The 16,854-nt window shown below is 38.8% G+C and overlaps 1 protein-coding gene across 2 annotated transcripts in view; it reads right to left on the bottom strand.

The window, feature by feature from the left end:
* Positions 1-1,618: 1,618 nt before the first annotated feature.
* LOC108114231 (calcium uniporter protein, mitochondrial) overlaps positions 1,619-16,854 on the bottom strand; it is a 50,003-nt gene continuing 34,767 nt past the window's right edge. Inside the window, exons 3-8 of one of the 2 annotated variants that reach the window (XM_017225101.2) lie at positions 6,954-7,193; positions 2,953-3,184; positions 2,788-2,893; positions 2,626-2,727; positions 2,364-2,567; positions 1,619-2,299 (exon numbers count right to left, since the gene is read on the bottom strand). In XM_017225101.2, the coding sequence (XP_017080590.2) occupies positions 2,063-2,299; positions 2,364-2,567; positions 2,626-2,727; positions 2,788-2,893; positions 2,953-3,184; positions 6,954-7,193 (1,121 nt within the window). In that variant the 3' untranslated portion in view covers positions 1,619-2,062. The remainder of the gene's footprint in view (positions 2,300-2,363; positions 2,568-2,625; positions 2,728-2,787; positions 2,894-2,952; positions 3,185-6,953; positions 7,194-16,854) is intronic. The other variant, XM_017225102.2, reaches the window with a different exon arrangement.

Here is a 16,854-nt window from a genome sequence, read left to right as displayed (position 1 = left end):
TTATAAGTACTTGCACCTCTTGAGAGCAGTTAAGTAACATTTTGGAAATAAGTTAATCTCTCGATCGCTTCGTTGGTAATATAATTTAAGGTATAAATTGTTAGGGTCTTAAAAATCTTTAACGTCCGTTTTTAGGGGAATGTATATAAGAGTAACTATTTAAATGTATTCATAAGTCTTTGGCGCTGATTAGGATTAAGTTTTTGTGAATACTTTTCTAGGAGGTAATTTATGTATAATTCATTAGATAAACGCAAACGTTAGTTGGGACTTGGGTTAGGCAAAATACTTTCAAAGTTATTCGGTTTTGTTTGATTAATGTCAAGACTGGCTTTGTACAATAAATAAATTTCCATTTTATAATTTGAAATTGAATCACAAATGTCATTAAAGTATTATAAGTATGCATAGGTAAATGCTTAGGCTAGAGTTAATCATTCCGACTGGTGATTAGTTAGTTAGTGTGCGATTTATATGAACGTCGTGTGCGTTTTTATACCCAGTACTCATAGACTGCATAGGTACATTTCGTACTGATTTCGGACTCTTCGGATCTTTCGGATACCCACTTTTCGGGTATGCAACTTTTCCTTTAAGCTTATGAACGAGTACTGGGTATCTAATAGTCGGAGCTCTCGACAATAGCTATTCTTGTTATCTGTGTATATAGTGAGCGCATTGAAAAGCGATGCAAGTGTGTAGTTTGTTGGTAGATAGTGGAGTCCACTGATTGGTTTCTAGGATTGGGTTTATAGCACAGGCAAACAGTTCTCAATACAACCATTGATAATTCTAAGTTTAAGAGTTTATATAGGTATTGGTAGAATTCGGAAGAAAGCGTAATAAGGGTAAATTTTTAGGAGCCCAACTGTCAATATCTAAACTAGATTGATTTAAGCTTAAATTTTGTTCGTTTCGATTCGCGCGGGGCAAACAAATGTCGTGTGATTCTTACATATCGTTTACGTTGTCATGAAACACAGCAGTTTATATATTTACATATCTAACATACCTACTAAATTACGCTTAGGATTTTGTTAACTTTACTAACTACGACGTCTCCGTGAAATGGCTTACATTCCGTTTGCTAAAATCTTAATGGAATAGTTGGTGCGTTTTTATTTACAAATTGATTCGTTCTAGTTGTTCTCATAGTGTATGGTATATTAAAGCTTATGAAGAGTTAGTAGATTTCACTGGATGAGTTCAGATTTTCTGGATAGATTGGACCACAGGCATTCAGGAAGCTGAACATCCGTGAACTGCTTATAACTGTCGTTGTAAATATGTGATGGCTAGTAGATGATTTCCGGTTTATTTATGTGATGTCGATTGTTCGTAGGTAAACTTTAAATAAACTTTAACAATTTCATAGGTAAAATCTAGTTTATCATCCATTTTTTGATTCAAAATATTTCTATAGGTGCTGCTGCCTAAAAGCATCCAAGCAGTTCTTTGAACCAAAACTAACAACTGTTCACCCATATTTTTGGCCTAAAAGTATGCTTTACGCTCTACTAATAAATGCTCAAAAAAAGCAAGCAAACCATTATTTCGGGGGAATTTTCTTCAAAGTCTACGTTCTAAAGATAAATAAATTATAAAACTCATAGGGGAATAAATAGTCAATAAATAATTCATATATTTTGCTAAAACTTGCACACAAAATAGTTGCCTTAGGCGTAAAACAAATCTCTCACTTGCAATAAATAACTAAAAATTAAACATAAAATAATGTTATCAGCTTTCAAGACTGCAGGCGTCAGATTAACCTTGTGCGTTTTTGCATATCGTCAAACTTTGGCTTAGGCTAATTAATTGTTAAATAAACAACTAAAACATTTTAGTTAACATAAAGAGAAAAACTAAAGTTGAATTTACACAACATGTGATGCGTCTAGAAAATCCTTTCAAACGTTGACTACAACATTTCGATCACCTGAACTTCTGTAGCTAAAAGGCGGCCTTTTATTTTCGTTATCTAACTTGAGGGATTGGTTGATTTAAAATTAGATTGAGTTTCCATTTTCCCCTGTCACTGGTTTCTAAGAAGTCCTTAAGTTTATTTCCGCTCCGTCTTTTCCTCGATCTGAGTTGGTGGTGTATTTTCCTGGGTTCGCACCAAATGCGATGGCAATTGCATGTTGAGCGGATCGTTAATCCTTCTGAGATTGTATTCCAGCTCCGCCGACTTTCGCTTCAGATCGTTATAGTGCTCTACGTCAAATTGGACCTTCTTGGCGTTTCTATAAAGGGTTAAAGAGTACTCGCGGTTCTTCACGTCCTCCATCATGTACTCCTAAAGGGTTACAGATATATTGTTTAAGAAGGTTTCATTCTAAGGCAATACGCGATAATCTTACCCTCTTAGTAACACAATAGTAGGCATACATTGCCATTGTCGTGCCGTAGGTAACAAAATAGGTAACAGGCTCCATGATATCCCAAGAGTATTCCCACCAAGTAAGACGCGCCAGGATTCCAAATTGCACGGACATTAGGCCCAGACCCATCCAAGTCATAAAGTTGGTACGACGAGCAGCCTTTTTGCTCAGTTCTAGTTTTTTCTAAAGTAATATTTAAATTAAAATTGATTTTATTAAGAATTATCTCTGAAAAACCAACTTCTTCCAGTGGCTCGAGTTCATAGCGCAAGGTTTCCAGTTCTTTGGCTAGTTGGTTGCTCTTCTCCAGCTGATATTCCCCCACGTTGAATGCCTCGTAGAGCTGTGTTTTATAAAGATATTATAGTTCCAGATCAAAGAACTATCTTAAGATATGTCTCACCTGAGCAATAACCTTCCGCACATCACCCACTTTGTCCACAGACTCCACTGTGATCCTCTCTCTTTTAGGTGGATTAACCTCCAATGTGCGATTATTGATTTGTATGCTGGAATTGTATGTGGATTAACTTAATGATTGTTTCAGAGATCTATAAGAGTTACCCACCTGAAGGAGTCATCCAGCAAGCTGTCGATGGTACAGGACGATGCAATACGTACACCATGTCTGTTGATCACCGCAGCTCGATCGATGCCTCGATCCTCAGCCTTGAGCATCGCTAACAGATCACCAACATTGTGGGATATGGGTTTCAGGGCGAACTGGCAGAGTTCATTGCGACTGGGAAGTCGAACAGTCATATGCGGCATACCATTTACATATTCCACATAGATGTCGTCTAAGGAGATAAAAAGAAAATCAATGGAAATTAGTTTGCAAATTAAACTTAAATACACAATTTCAAAAATTTTATAAATTGCCAGATTAAAACTTAGATTTTTGCTTCTACACAAATATTTATAAAAGCAAATGACACATTTTATTATAAAAACATGTAAACTTCTTTTAATGTTTAAAAAAGGAAATAAAAGCAATTTTATTCATGTTACTCATGTATTTATATAATGCCTGATAATTGCTGCAAAAACCTATTGTTTATTTAGAGAAAATTGCCACTGGCTTTAGATAAAAATGTGGTAAATGTTTAGTTTGTTTGATTTAATTGATAATTGATTTAAAAAATGCAATTTTAATTACTCTATGAAACTGAGAGAAACGTTTATTGAGTAAAATTTAAAAACAGAAACCATCTGATAGTACTTTTTATAGATAGAAACCCAAAACAAACTCCCTTCACTTCCCCGAAACAGTTTCTCCAATCGGATGTGTGCCACTCTGTGATGCAGTTTTCCTCGGCTGCAATTAACCAAAAGCCACTCAAGGTTGTTCGCCAGCCTGGCTCAATTCAAATGCAGTTAGGCGTTCGAATTGCTTGCTGAGGCGTGACTCCTTCAATAGTGCCCCACCACTCGGAAAAAGGTGCAACAATGCCAGGTTGCAAGCAGTGTTAAGTCTTTGGAATACATAGATGACATACTGGATTTTGACAAACATTTCAATTAGCGGCATCTAATCGCATTCCAGGTGATGCATTGCATTGCCTTGCCTTGCATCTGATAGACAAAGATGATAGTCATCTTTGAGATCTGCGGTTAACGAAAAGTTTTCACTTTGTCGCATGTGGGATTTATGCAGCCATGAAGTAGCACAAACATATATTTAATCTGTATCGCTGCCACTCATGCAAGCAGCCAACGAATGCAACCACACGCCAGTGCAACCACCAATACAGCAACAACACTAACTTCTAATGAAGATTTTCTTCTCATAAGCTGCACGGAGAGAAATAAGGGTGAATCTCAACTGATCTTATTAATATTAAAGATAGAATATCTTGTTTTACCTCATCATAGACTCTATTTATTAACAAATTTGACTTATAGTTTGCTATAATTTTCTCTCAGTGTATTAGTTTAAATCGCCTTTACCAACTGGGCTTGATGGTGAGTGTTAGCTGGGTCTGTTCAACCCATTAGCAATTGTAGTCGGCGCCAAATGTGGGTAACTAGTGTTGTTATTGTTATTGTTGTTATTGTTGTTACTGTTGCCGTTGCCGTTGCAGCTTGGCTAACCGTCGAAGCTGAAGTCGACGTCGAAGTCGAAAAAGAAGAAGCCGTCGCTCATTGCTCGCTGGCTTCTACGATGATTATTTTCATGGACTTTGATTTTTTGGGATTTTAAACATTTTATGTTTTCTTTTTCTTCTTCTCTGCTAGTTTACGCTGCTCCTCCTCGGTAGGCTTCTTCTTCTTTGGCTTTTATTGATAGTTTAAGATTTTTGTTTTAATTTTCAGTTAACTTTCAGATTTTCGCGCTAGCAGACGTGTGCGTTGTGTTGGCCTCTCTCTTTCTTTCTATATCGACGTTTGAGTGGCGGATAATTTGTGTGTACGTGGCAAACCAGAAAAGCAATCAATACAAACTATAACATAATAATCTCAATTAAGTGAGAATTTGTGAAAATATAACATCAAGTGTTGTGGATTTATTGGACTGTATTTTCGTGTGGACAGCAGTTATTGAAAACGACATACGGTTCGTGTGATATATGAAAAGGACAGATACCATCCGAAAAAGTTTAATTCACAAACTACGACAGCCCCCACAGCAAAATGTAATAAACTTTGTGTGCGGCTGTCACAGATTTTGCTGGCCCACAAAAAAGCAAACAAATGTATAAAACTACCTTTATACTATATATATTCCTATATAGTTGGATGTTCTGAGCAAAACCACCGCAGACAGCAAGCAAACGTGCTAACATTGATAATGCCATGTCAAATGCTCGCCCACGGGCTTCGCTTTGATAGGCCGCAACTTTGCTTCATCAAAACTTAATAGCCAGTTTCCGCATCCCTGCCAAAACAAGGCTAACAAGTGTCAGGCAACTCGCACAAAAAGCCCTGCCATACTATATATGTACATATATAGTGCATGAGTGAGAACACGTGGTTGGCAAACCAAATGAGGCCAGAGTTTAGACCAGAACGTGGCGACCGCTTCCGTTGGCGGAAATGCAAGCGGCAATCAGCCCACAAATTTATAACAGTCCTCTACTTTTAGCGTGTTACTTAATGTTAGAGTGTTGCAAATGCATAGGGGAAAATAAAGGATAATACTTGATCAATCAAGTCAGTGCTGGCAGGATATATCCTTAAGAGCTGCCTTTGGTTAACAGACCTTGATTGGTTCGCTGCATTTCTTTTACAATCCTGAACTTTAAAGTTTAGCCTGTAGATAGATAAAAGTTTCTTTCTCCTTTGCATCTCCAATTAATATCTTAATACGTTTAGCTACGAGTTTTTTAGAGATTTAGCGGCAATAAATTGGGTTACCGATTATAATGAGTTAATTTCCAACATAGAATTTAATGTTCATTTTTCCGTATTTTTTCCACTGTTCAACTCCCCTCTCCTTGCAATTAACTTTTATTTAAATGTTAACCCAACTTTTCCATTTGCTAAAAGAAGAAGAAAATGCAAACAAAGAAAACAGCAGGATGGAGTTTTTTTGGAAAAGCGATTCCCAGCAATTAAACACACAGCACTTAAGTTTCGTTTTCCTGATAAGGCGACTGTGCTTGCCGCCTCTTGGCTTAAATTATATTTTTCTAGTTCACAACGCAATCACGACAAATGTCCTGTGACAAATGTGTTGCATACTTGCCGGCTGCCGTGATTTCCATGTGCGAGGGGGTAAACTTGCCAACTGAATATCTTAGTGTGCGGGTGCGTGTGTCTGTGCATGAACATTGCATGATTACATGGCAAGTCCTGTGCCTTCGTCCTTTCGTCCTTTCCCTACCCAGCCTACCACATCTGCCGCCATCGTGCAATGCCAGCAAAAATTGTCCTTTGTGCATTATTAAAAATTCCGGCAACCGCCTCCGTGTTTGCATATTTTTTGTGATTTAATTTTTTCGTAAATTTTGAACAAGATTCGCGTGCCAGGTTTACTTGCCCCGCCCCATGTTTGTGTGTGTGTGTGCCTCTGCATTTAAATCAAATTAAAAAAAGCCGCACCCCAGACCCAGACCAGGCTGACAACATTAAATAACTGCATGCATAAAATATTCAGCGAGAAGCATACGCTTTAAATTGAACGATAAAAAAAGGAGAAATCAGGCCAAATTAAAAGGACACCAGGAAGCGCAGGACCAAGCGATTAGTGGGTAAGTTGGGGGCGGTATAGTAGCTGGATGGCAATGACAAAGTGAAGACTACAAGGTTTTCCGTGTTTCCAGGCTCTGTTTCCAGTTTTCTTTCTTTTTTTTTGCTGATTACACTAGTTTACACAATTTGGAAAATAATTTTAGATTTTTAGTCACCGTGGCAGTTGGTTAAGCTTTGTATTTACTTTTTATATCCTTAACTTTCCTTGAAGTTTGGATAATTTTTCACATTTAAAACCCTTTTTTGACTTATTCTTGGAAAATCTTATCAATTTTTAGCACAACAAACTGCTGTAGAAACTCGTGATGGCCTTTTACTGGCAAAACGAATGTAAACTAGTGTTTGGGGAATTGAGTTTCTCCCTGTTTTACCTACCATTTTGTTGATCAGTGTTTTCGGGGGCAGAGGTCGTGTCGGAATTATTTACGAGCTCCCCAATGAACACCTTCGACGACAAATTGGAACCTGTTGTTGTTGTTGTTGTTGCTAATGTTGTTGGTCTAGAGTTGGTAGCTGTTGTTAGCCGTTCGACTAGGGCCTGTTTTCGACCCGTTGCACTCAGTCCGAGGGCTCTTAGCCGCGTCCTCAGCTCGGTCAAAGTGAGTCGCGTGATATCTGGCATGATAATGATTGTGTAGGCAAGGGCAGAGGCGTAAAAAGGTGTAGGTGTTGAAATAAAAAAAAAAGGAGATACGGAAAAAAACAGAAATTAAACAGAATTTTCCATCAAAAGAGGGCTTGGCCTAGGTGCAAAATGACAGAAGCTTCCCTTTTGTTTTGTTTTTTATTTATTTTTTTTTACATTTTTGTGATAATGAATCAAAAGGCAAGCAACACAAAAAGGTAGCCCAAGGAGGAGCCTTTGGCTTCACACAAAAAGCGCAGTAAAAATGATGGCACGTGCAGTTAACGCCGCAAAAAATGCACATAAAAAGCGAGTTGAAAATGTGTTTAACAAAATAAAAATAAGGCAGGAAAAAGCTGGGAAATGGCAGTCGTTGTGAATGGGCAAAAATGTTGATGGAGATGGTGGGGACATATTCGGGAAGGTAAAGCACGGAGGGGGAAAAAATATAAAGAAGCCTGTGGCTTGTCACAGCGTTTTCTTTATCGGATCCGGAAATGACACGCCCACACACACAAAGAGGCTGTTGAGTAGGCGTGGCCGTAGACCATCAAACGAAATGCAGGCACATTAAACTTAATGCCATTGTCATTCTTAAAATTAACACAATGAATGGCAGACGAGGCTTCACTTTGATTGCCTCGAAAAAGATGATAAGATGGTTTTCAATGTTCACGACTCCGAGGAGAAATTTATAATTTTTTAACAATATTTTACCCAAAAAAGTAAAGGCATCATCAGAAACTCTTTGTTAAAGATGATTTAAGTTCATGAATCAGAAATCAGTGAACAAAAAACTTAAATTTCTATGAGAAAATGTAATTTTGCTCATCCGTCAAATCATTTTTGTATCAAAAAACTGTAATTTTTCATCACTTTTTATTAGAAACATAAATTGCTTTTCCCACATAATATTTATTACCACTAGAAACTAATCCAATTTCCCCCGCAACTCCTGGTCTTACTTTCGCCTGATAAATGTGGCCACAGTTGAACTTAATTCCCCGCCATTTGAGCGGATAAACGCCCTTCATACTGCTTGCCATTATTTAAATTAAGCAACAGCGAATTTTCCGAAGTGGAAAAACAAAACATGAAATAAAATGGGAAAACTTTGAAAGAAGCAAAATATGCGTAAGCCGAGGGCAAACAGATACAGAAACCCTCATGCCAAACATTCAGCCCAGCCATAAAGCATCGATGCGCCTTTAAGCTCATAAAATATTTATGAAATTGCAGGACAGCAGAAAATCTTTTGAAATTTCTGATTTTATGTGGCCCTTTATGTCGGTGGCTTGTTTATTTATTTCCAATGTCAGCCGTTAAATCCCTGATTTGTGCTTATTTTTAGCAACTATAAATAATTCTCAATTTAAATCGCGTTAAACTCAACGACAATTAAGTTTCCTTTTAGGTAGATCTATATTTTTCAGTTTTCCGAAGCCCCGCCAGGTATTCACTTAATTAATGGAAAAAGGCCGCGGAAAACGCTGAGAGTTTTGCGGAAAACTCAACAAGCTTGGGTTGGTTTTGTGGGTGGTGTTTTGTGTGAACAAAAAAAAAAAGAAAGAGAAAAAAAGAGAGAGTACCGCATAGACCGCAACCTCAACCGCTTTACGGGCATTGTGTTTTTGCATTGTGCTTAGGCCTTTTAATATTTTACTTGCGTTTGCTCTTATTTTTTATTCACCTTGATCCCATTCCGCACTCTGAGCCAAAGGCAGCTGCGGAGTTTGCACAATAATCCCAAACTGCGGGCCAAGACAAACAGCGGGCAACAAAGTGCTGGGATGCAGCAGCAACTTCAATGCAACTTGGCGCCCAGAAGTGGGCAATGCTTTTTGTTTTTCTGCTTTTTGTTTTTAGAGAGAGAGAGAGAGAGATAGAGCGAGAGATACTCGCCGAACTGAAGGACAGAATTGGTAGAAGAGGCATATAGGACATATTTATGGCCATGAACATATATGAGTATATATTATATATAGTCCAAGGCAGTGTTCTTAGAGGCTCCATTAAAAATTGAAATGATCTATAAGTGCAGCGTAGACCCAGCGAGGCCACAGAATATGGCATGTCCTCGTATGGTGGGTAATGTGTTTGTCATGTTTGGGTATAAAATGTAAAGCAACCTTGATGGTGGGTATTTTTGTAGTTAGTATAGGTTATTACTTAAGCAGAAAGTTGTGTTATTTGGCTTATCAAATAAATATTGTTTTTAAATTCAACTAAAATGTTAAATAAGTTTCCAAAGCCTTGTCTTTGGTATGCTTATACCCATCCGCAGGACTTTTCCCATCGATTTTCCTTGCACTTTATAATTTACTGCTTTTTAAAACAATGTACTGTATGAAATCTCCGCTTTGATGCGCCTTCCTTTGACCCAGAACAACACCCAGCCCCTCCTACTCTTCCCTACAAAGAGAACTTTGCTCCTCACCTTGGACTCTGGACGCACAGAGCGGAAATTGTGATTTCCCCACTACACTGATTGTACGGCAGTGTGTACGACAGTATGTAATTCCTAGGGCCGGTGGGAAAACAAGACAAGAACCCCAGAAAACGCTTCGGTGAACTCTTTAAGCACTTCACATGGCGACAACGAGGGGACATTGAGGCCGTCGAGTGGCGACATTTTGAGTGGGGCAAGTGACGTGTGGAGCCTGAAGGATGCTCCACCCCTTTCGCCCACTTAGCCACTCATTAAACAGATAACGCCTCCGCCATATGCCACTTGGGTGTGTGTCTGTGTGTGTTTATTTTTAGACGCCACGAGGAAGTTTAATTAATTGCACAAAACTTTACGCAAATTAAATGTCAAGCAGAAGTTTTATTATCTTTCACTTGCAGGCTGCCCCTGGCCACGACCACGAAATAATCAAATATTAGAGACCCCCCTTGGAGCATACCAATCGTGTCCTCCGTGTCCGGCACATTTTGCACGTCAAAATAGGCTCCGGACAGAGTCACAGCCTCTGCTATGGCGGCACGATGGGCAACGGATATTTTCGAACGTCACAAACGTCGACATCGTCACGCCAGCGGGAAAAGCGGTAAGTGCCAATGTGGTTAGCCAATAATTACACTTCTAAAAAGTTTAATAAAGTGAAGATGTAAGGTATGTAATTTTCAAATCTAAACATTTTCAAGATTGATATACAACAAATCATAATTTAACTCTGATTTACCCTCAAAATATTTACGATTTATGCTAATGTTGACATCAAATTCAATCTTGTCCTGACATTTGACCCTTTGTCCTCAAGACAAATGATGGGAAAAGACAAAACAAGACCCTTTTTTGTTTTCCGAGTGTAACAAGGATGCTGTTCTGGGTCAGGAACCCCGGGGGAGGGGCAGCTAATAAAATATCCACGCAGACGGAGAAGGGTTTCCTGGTAAGCCATAAAAATTGCTGGCATGTGAGTGACCACCGACCCAGTTCCACCCCCCCAAACCCCTCACTTTTCTCTAATCAGCCTCAACTGGACATCGATATTTATGTCCTGCGGTCACAAGGGGGGTGCTGGTGGTGGGAAATACATTTTGTGGATGTGGTGTGACAAATGGCTGGCTAAGACAGAAGGGTTTAAAAGTCAGCCATTTAAGTTTGGCCTGACTTGGCAATTTCATCATAAAGTTTACGGTTTAATGAAGTGAAGATTTGCCCAAGAAAAGCTCAAACCACAAAGGAGATGGATAAATTTCTAGCATCAAAAGTGTTGACTTAACTCGAAATAATGTTACCAACTTTTCAACAGCGTTAAAACAAAGATACTAAAATTAAATCAGAATCGTCTTTAAAGAAGAGAGAACAGTAAAACATAAACTTTCTAGTGTTTTGGCCAAAAGTCGCGGGGAAAAAGATTCATCAAAAGTTTTTGCTAACCCGAAAAAAAGGTCAGGAAAATCATGAGAAAACTTTCTGGCTAACAAAAAAGGTGGTGGGCAAGAAAATGAATTCCAGGAGATTTTTGCAAACATAATTAGTGACCTTTGCTTTGGCGATGACTTTTAAATCGATTTGATTTGCAAACTTAATTGGCGGCACAGCAACAAACAAATAGCTTCTGGATGTCCGAGAGGGAAATGGAAAATTTTACCAATTAATTAAATGGCAGCAAAGCCAAATTGAGGCCGCAAGCGAGGACATGGCGAAAAAGGACGGCAATTAAAATGACCAACTAGGCGCCTACGTTGAGAAGGATAAATGCTGGGAATAGATGGACTGGGCGTGGTCTGACTAAATGCATTCATTCACTGTGAATCCTTTTGGTGGAGGACGTAAGAGCTGCTCCCTGCTGACAGCTGTTGGCGCTCTGCTCGAATTCCAATCGGCCGCCATCGAAGCGGCAAATGCATAAGCCCGAAACCTGACGAGGGTTTCCAGAAAGCAATTAAAAGCGATTTTTATTTTTCTGCTGCTTGAATTTTGTTTCAGTGCATAAGTATCAGCATTCTTGGAGAAGTATTTTCAATTAGTTCGCCGCAGCTGGAATGTTTAATGCTGATGTCTAAACTAGGAAATCAAAGGGAATTAAAACTTTCTGATAGATAATAGCATGTTCAGTGTGTTTGGATTATTATTGAGACATTAAGATTTTCTAGCCACTAGAGTTTCTAGAAGTGCCTCCTGAGAACAGAGCATTTTCAAGAAACCAAAACTTAAAACTCCGCAAAACCAATTTAAAGTCTCTGCTGGCTTAAAGCTCATTCCGTGAGCAAAATTTCGTATGGATTATTGGCAGCTAACGGAAAACATTCACCGACTTTCGAATGAAACCCACCAAAAACCCAACTTCCAACCCACTTGGCCAAAAATTGAATTGTTCCCGCTTGCAGCCGAAAAGTCTTGTTTTCTTCTCCCATATTTTCCAATGAAAATTCCGACGGTGTGTTGTTTTATTTTTCGCCTCCATCGGAAAACGCACACTCCGGACTCTGGCTGGCAGACTTGCCGACAGGCAGTAGCTTCATTTGCATATAGAATGCGTGTTCCGAGGGGCGATAATGTATCGATGGGCTTTTGGCAGCCCAGGATTGGATGATGGATGGTGGGCGTGCTGGGTAAAATGGGCGGAAGTGTCTACATAGAGATGTTAAAGATACAATATAGCGATTCGATGACAATTTCTTTTCTTTTCTTTTTTTTTGGCCACTGGGACAGTGTAAACAAATCGATTTATGTATGAATGGGACATGTTTAGGGTATGGGAGGGACATGGGTTAAGATTAACCGTTGTCAGCCTTCTACTGAACATTTCAAACATTTAGTCACGTATCATTGGAGCTCAACATTTTTATGGAAAATGCTAAAGGAAAAAATGTCTTTGTGTTTGGGCACTGAAAGAAAAGTTTGAAGATTAAAAATTATGTTTAAAATAATTTTTTAGAATTTTTAAAATTGTTTAATATTAAAAATTTAGTAACTTTTTAAAAATATCATCAAAAAATCAACTCAAATTCAATTCAAAAATGTTATTAAGAACTTTTTCTTTCAGTGCCTCTGTGTGACGGATTCTTATTGGAATATTGTCCAAGTATGCATGTGTTGTATGTGTGTTTGTGTTTGTGTTGGTGTCAGCACTACGTGTAAGGCATACTTCTCGTGTATTTTTCGGGCCTGCTAGGTCTTATCTTATGCTGTCAACTCACCTGTAAATAGAAGAGCAAAGAGAAGGAGAAAAGAGATCGTTAGAAAGGTTGTTAAGGCTCAATAAATTCCTAAGCAAAAATGAACAAATTGGATTGACTTTCAATGTGTTAGTGTGTTCCGAAAATCCTATTGCATACTTCCGGGACATCAACTTTTTTTTATGGACGTTCGATGTTCATTAAAAAAGTTTCAAGCATGCAGAAACCCAACCAGAAAAGCGAAACAACAACAAGGACGACGATTCGAAGCTAAAACTTTCACAAAATTTAATTTCAAGGCATAAAAATAGTTGGAAAGAGAGAGAGAGAGAGGAGAGAACGACGTTAGTGTTGTGGAAAAGAGACAGCACAAGGATAGCCCGCATAGCCTCAAACAATTTACCAATTAGAATGTGGAAAAAGTTTGTACGTCTGCCGTCAATGTAAAGTACTAAATAATTGCATTTTTTTTCCCCTGCCATCCGCAACGCCTGCGGTTTATGACGACGACTGTCTGACTGTATAATAAATATTTCACACTAAATTGCACAATGAGAAAGGAGCAGCGAGAGCCAAAGACGCTTAAATGAAGCGAAATGGGCCTAAAGAATACTCGTACGGAATGAATGAGGGCCCGCAAACTGCCGCTGAATGTGTGCAAATGATGGCAGAAGGAAAACGGTGGAAAAACCCTGGGAAATAAAGCAAGAGTTGAGACAATTTCCGCAAAACGAGCTGGGACTGGAGCAGAAGGAAAAACGGAGACGCCCAGAAGCAGGCTACACAAAATTGCCAGCCTACTTGCAACGCGCGCGCGGTGTATGGCTTTGTATACGTATTAGTGCACAGGCAAAAGGCGTAACGAGCGAATATCGCTTTCTCCTGCTTCTCTTTCATCCCCTCCCCCGTGCACCACCGACATTTAGATTGTCAATGTCTGGCGGAGCGTGTAACATTTTCCCAGACTCGTGTCTGCTGTCTGATAAATTCTGCATCCCAGCCCAGCCCAGGCTCCATCATCTGTCCGATTATCTCCTCCAGATTTCGCCTTGCACATGCAATTGATTAATGCCATGCACAAATTGACAAGCGAACAGAAACAGCTACATCCCATCAGGCCCAAACTAATGCAATTTACAGGAGTACCCGAGGCCCTTGAAGGAATGCCAGTAGTGGCTGAATAGGGGGGTTTCTTAGCATTAAACTATAGTCTATCCCGATCTGATATTGCATTTTGCATTTTGCTTTTATATAGTAAGGTTTTCCCGAAAACCTCTTTCTCTTTCCCCCTCACATGTAAACTCGTCAAGATCCGCTCCTGAACCCATTTTACCCATCCATCCGTGGGTACATCCCTCGCCTGACTGCCAGATGAATCAGTAAGCACGCCTTTGTGCACCTTTAGCATATATGCTGACTATATAGACACACTGCTTTCTATTAGTCTGGACTTGTTTGCATTTTCCTGACTTTGAAAATAAATATTTACCATATTTTCATATGCTTGTAGCTGCCGAACAATAGTTGGCTTTGCATAATGCAGCACAGAAAGAAATTATATAACTGAAACTATAAAAATGTAATCAAAACAACTCTTTTGCTTAAAGTGTCAGTCCATAACTTAGCCAAAAATAGTCGGTTATAAAATTTTATACCTCGTTAAGCTTGTTATTCAATTCCCACAAGAACAGCATTCCGACTTTTTCGTGAAGTTAGATGATCTTTTCACGAAAACCTGAAAATTGGGTCTCAAATGTTCTCCTTAAAATGACAGAAATTTGTCCATAACTTAGCCAATATTGGTCCGAATACGGAATCCCATATCTCATTGGGCTCGTCTTTAAATTCCTAATCGTACTGTTTTCATAGTTTAGAAGGTCAAATTTTTGCCATTTTTCCCAAAAAAAGATAATGTTACCCCTATCAAAAATGCGAAAATTCGTTATCTCAAATTTTCTATTCAAAGTGACAGTATTATGTCCATAACTTGGCCAATAATGTTGCGAATACGGAATGTCATACGTCAATAAGCTGGTTTTCAAATTCCTCATCGAACTGTATTCACAATTTAAAATGCCAAATTTTTGCCAATTTTGACAAAAAAAAAGATGATGTTACCCTTATTGAAAACCCGAAAATGGGTTACCTCAGATTTCCCCCCCAAAATGACCGAATTCTGTCCATAACTTAAGCAATAATTGTCCGAATTTGGAATGCCATACCTCGTTGATTTTGTTTTCTAGTTCCTAGTCGAACTGCATTCATAGTTTAAAATGTGAAATTTTTACCATTTTTTGCAAATTTTGATCATGTTTCCCCTTATCGAAAATGTTAGAGTTTATTATTCCCTCAACATGGCCGTATTATGTCCCTAACTTAACCAATAATGGTCCCAATATAGAAAGTGATACCTCTATGAACTCGTAATGTAATTTCCAACCAAATTGCATTCAAATCTGAAAGATTACATTTTTGACCATTTTTGGGAAATTTGGATGTGTAGCCCCTCTCTCTCTCTGCATAATATGTGAAGTTAGGCCCAAAATGAATTTATTCAAAATCATTCGGAAAACTAAGCGGATGGTTTCTTTTGGTTTTCTTGAAAAGCTCAAAAAAGCCTTTCCTTTAGCTGTGCCTTTGGTTTTTGGGTAATTTTATAGTTTACAGACCTTAAAAATCAAGTAAAATATTAATTATTAATATTGCAATAGCCTTCAAGCTTTTTCCCCTAAAAAAAGTCTATACTTTGACTACAAAACCGAAAATCAACCAGTGATTTTTCCAAGTGCTCTCCATACACTTGTCAACCAATATTTGCCCTGACTTTGGAGCAACCATCTGGGGTCCGGAATAGCCTAACAAGATGTCATAGTGTTTCCACAGGCAGAAGGCGAGAATAATTCGGAATAAAAAAGTTCCCAGCATCCGCCCTGAATGAATGTATGCATGCTTGTTTATGCGTCAAAACACCGTAAACAAGTTTGCAATTTTCTCAAAAGAACCGAGAGAGGGGGAGGAAGATGGCTTAAACAGGATGAGGAAACAAAACAAAAACAAGGTACTAAGTTGGCTTTTATGCACTGCGCGCTGTAGTTCGCGTATATGGAAAATGGTAAGGAGAAAAATAGGGGCGGAAGGCATATGTTTTATTTATTGTTTGGCTGCACTTTAGCAGTTCTTTTCAGCGTTTGTTTTGGCCGCTTTATTGCACTTTTTCGCAACTTTGGCAACTTTAAAGGAGCAGCAAAAATATACAAAACTTAGGAAATGCAACTCAACTCTTATTTGGAGTGAAAGCTCTTGGGTGAAAGTCACTAAAAGACAGACAGCGATTACTACTCAAGGGGAAATGGGGAAAATGGGTGGTTTTTAGGTCCCGCCAACTTGTGACAAGGAGTCCATGAATCGCTAAGCATTCAAGATTTCCACGCTAGGGTAATAAAAAATGCGGAAATGATGCCGGAAGAAGGAGAAGATTCCAACATTTGGAACAATTTGGAAAATTCTCATTTCTATTCCGTTGCATTTTCAATATGCACTTTGATGGATTTGCTTTGCTCTGTTTCCTTTTACTGGTCTTGACATTGCTCTCATTTAAGAAGAGTTTACAAAAAAAAAATATAAAGTGAAAATCGATGAGTCGTTGGGGAAAACAAATCAAAGTTGCTATTGAAAATATGCAGCAGGAAACAGTGGAACGGCGGGTGGCTCTGGTTCTGTCTGTCCATCACGTTGCAAGTGCATTAAAGGCTTCTTATTCCTCGAACCACTGCCAACTGCAAATTGGCCCAAAATGCATTGTTGCCATTGCTGTTTCTCTGCGCTGGCAAGACACGCAGTTCGCATTGGCCTGCAACTCGAAACACGTCTTCATATAAAACATTCCGCTGGAGGATTTAATTTGATAGTGCCAGGGGATAGGAGGGGGGGATGGAAACTGAAGGGGGTCTGACATAGCTCAAGTATGAAGCTTCTTTCTGGGTTCAAAGGATCATCTGGGGTGCACAAGTGTAATTCGTA

The sequence above is a fragment of the Drosophila eugracilis genome, unplaced genomic scaffold, assembly GCF_018153835.1.
Source record: "Drosophila eugracilis isolate 14026-0451.02 unplaced genomic scaffold, ASM1815383v1 contig_2154, whole genome shotgun sequence".
Classification (NCBI taxonomy): domain Eukaryota; kingdom Metazoa; phylum Arthropoda; class Insecta; order Diptera; family Drosophilidae; genus Drosophila; species Drosophila eugracilis.
The sequence above is the reverse complement of the archived record's forward strand: the minus strand, read 5'-3'. Positions and strand labels throughout refer to the sequence as shown.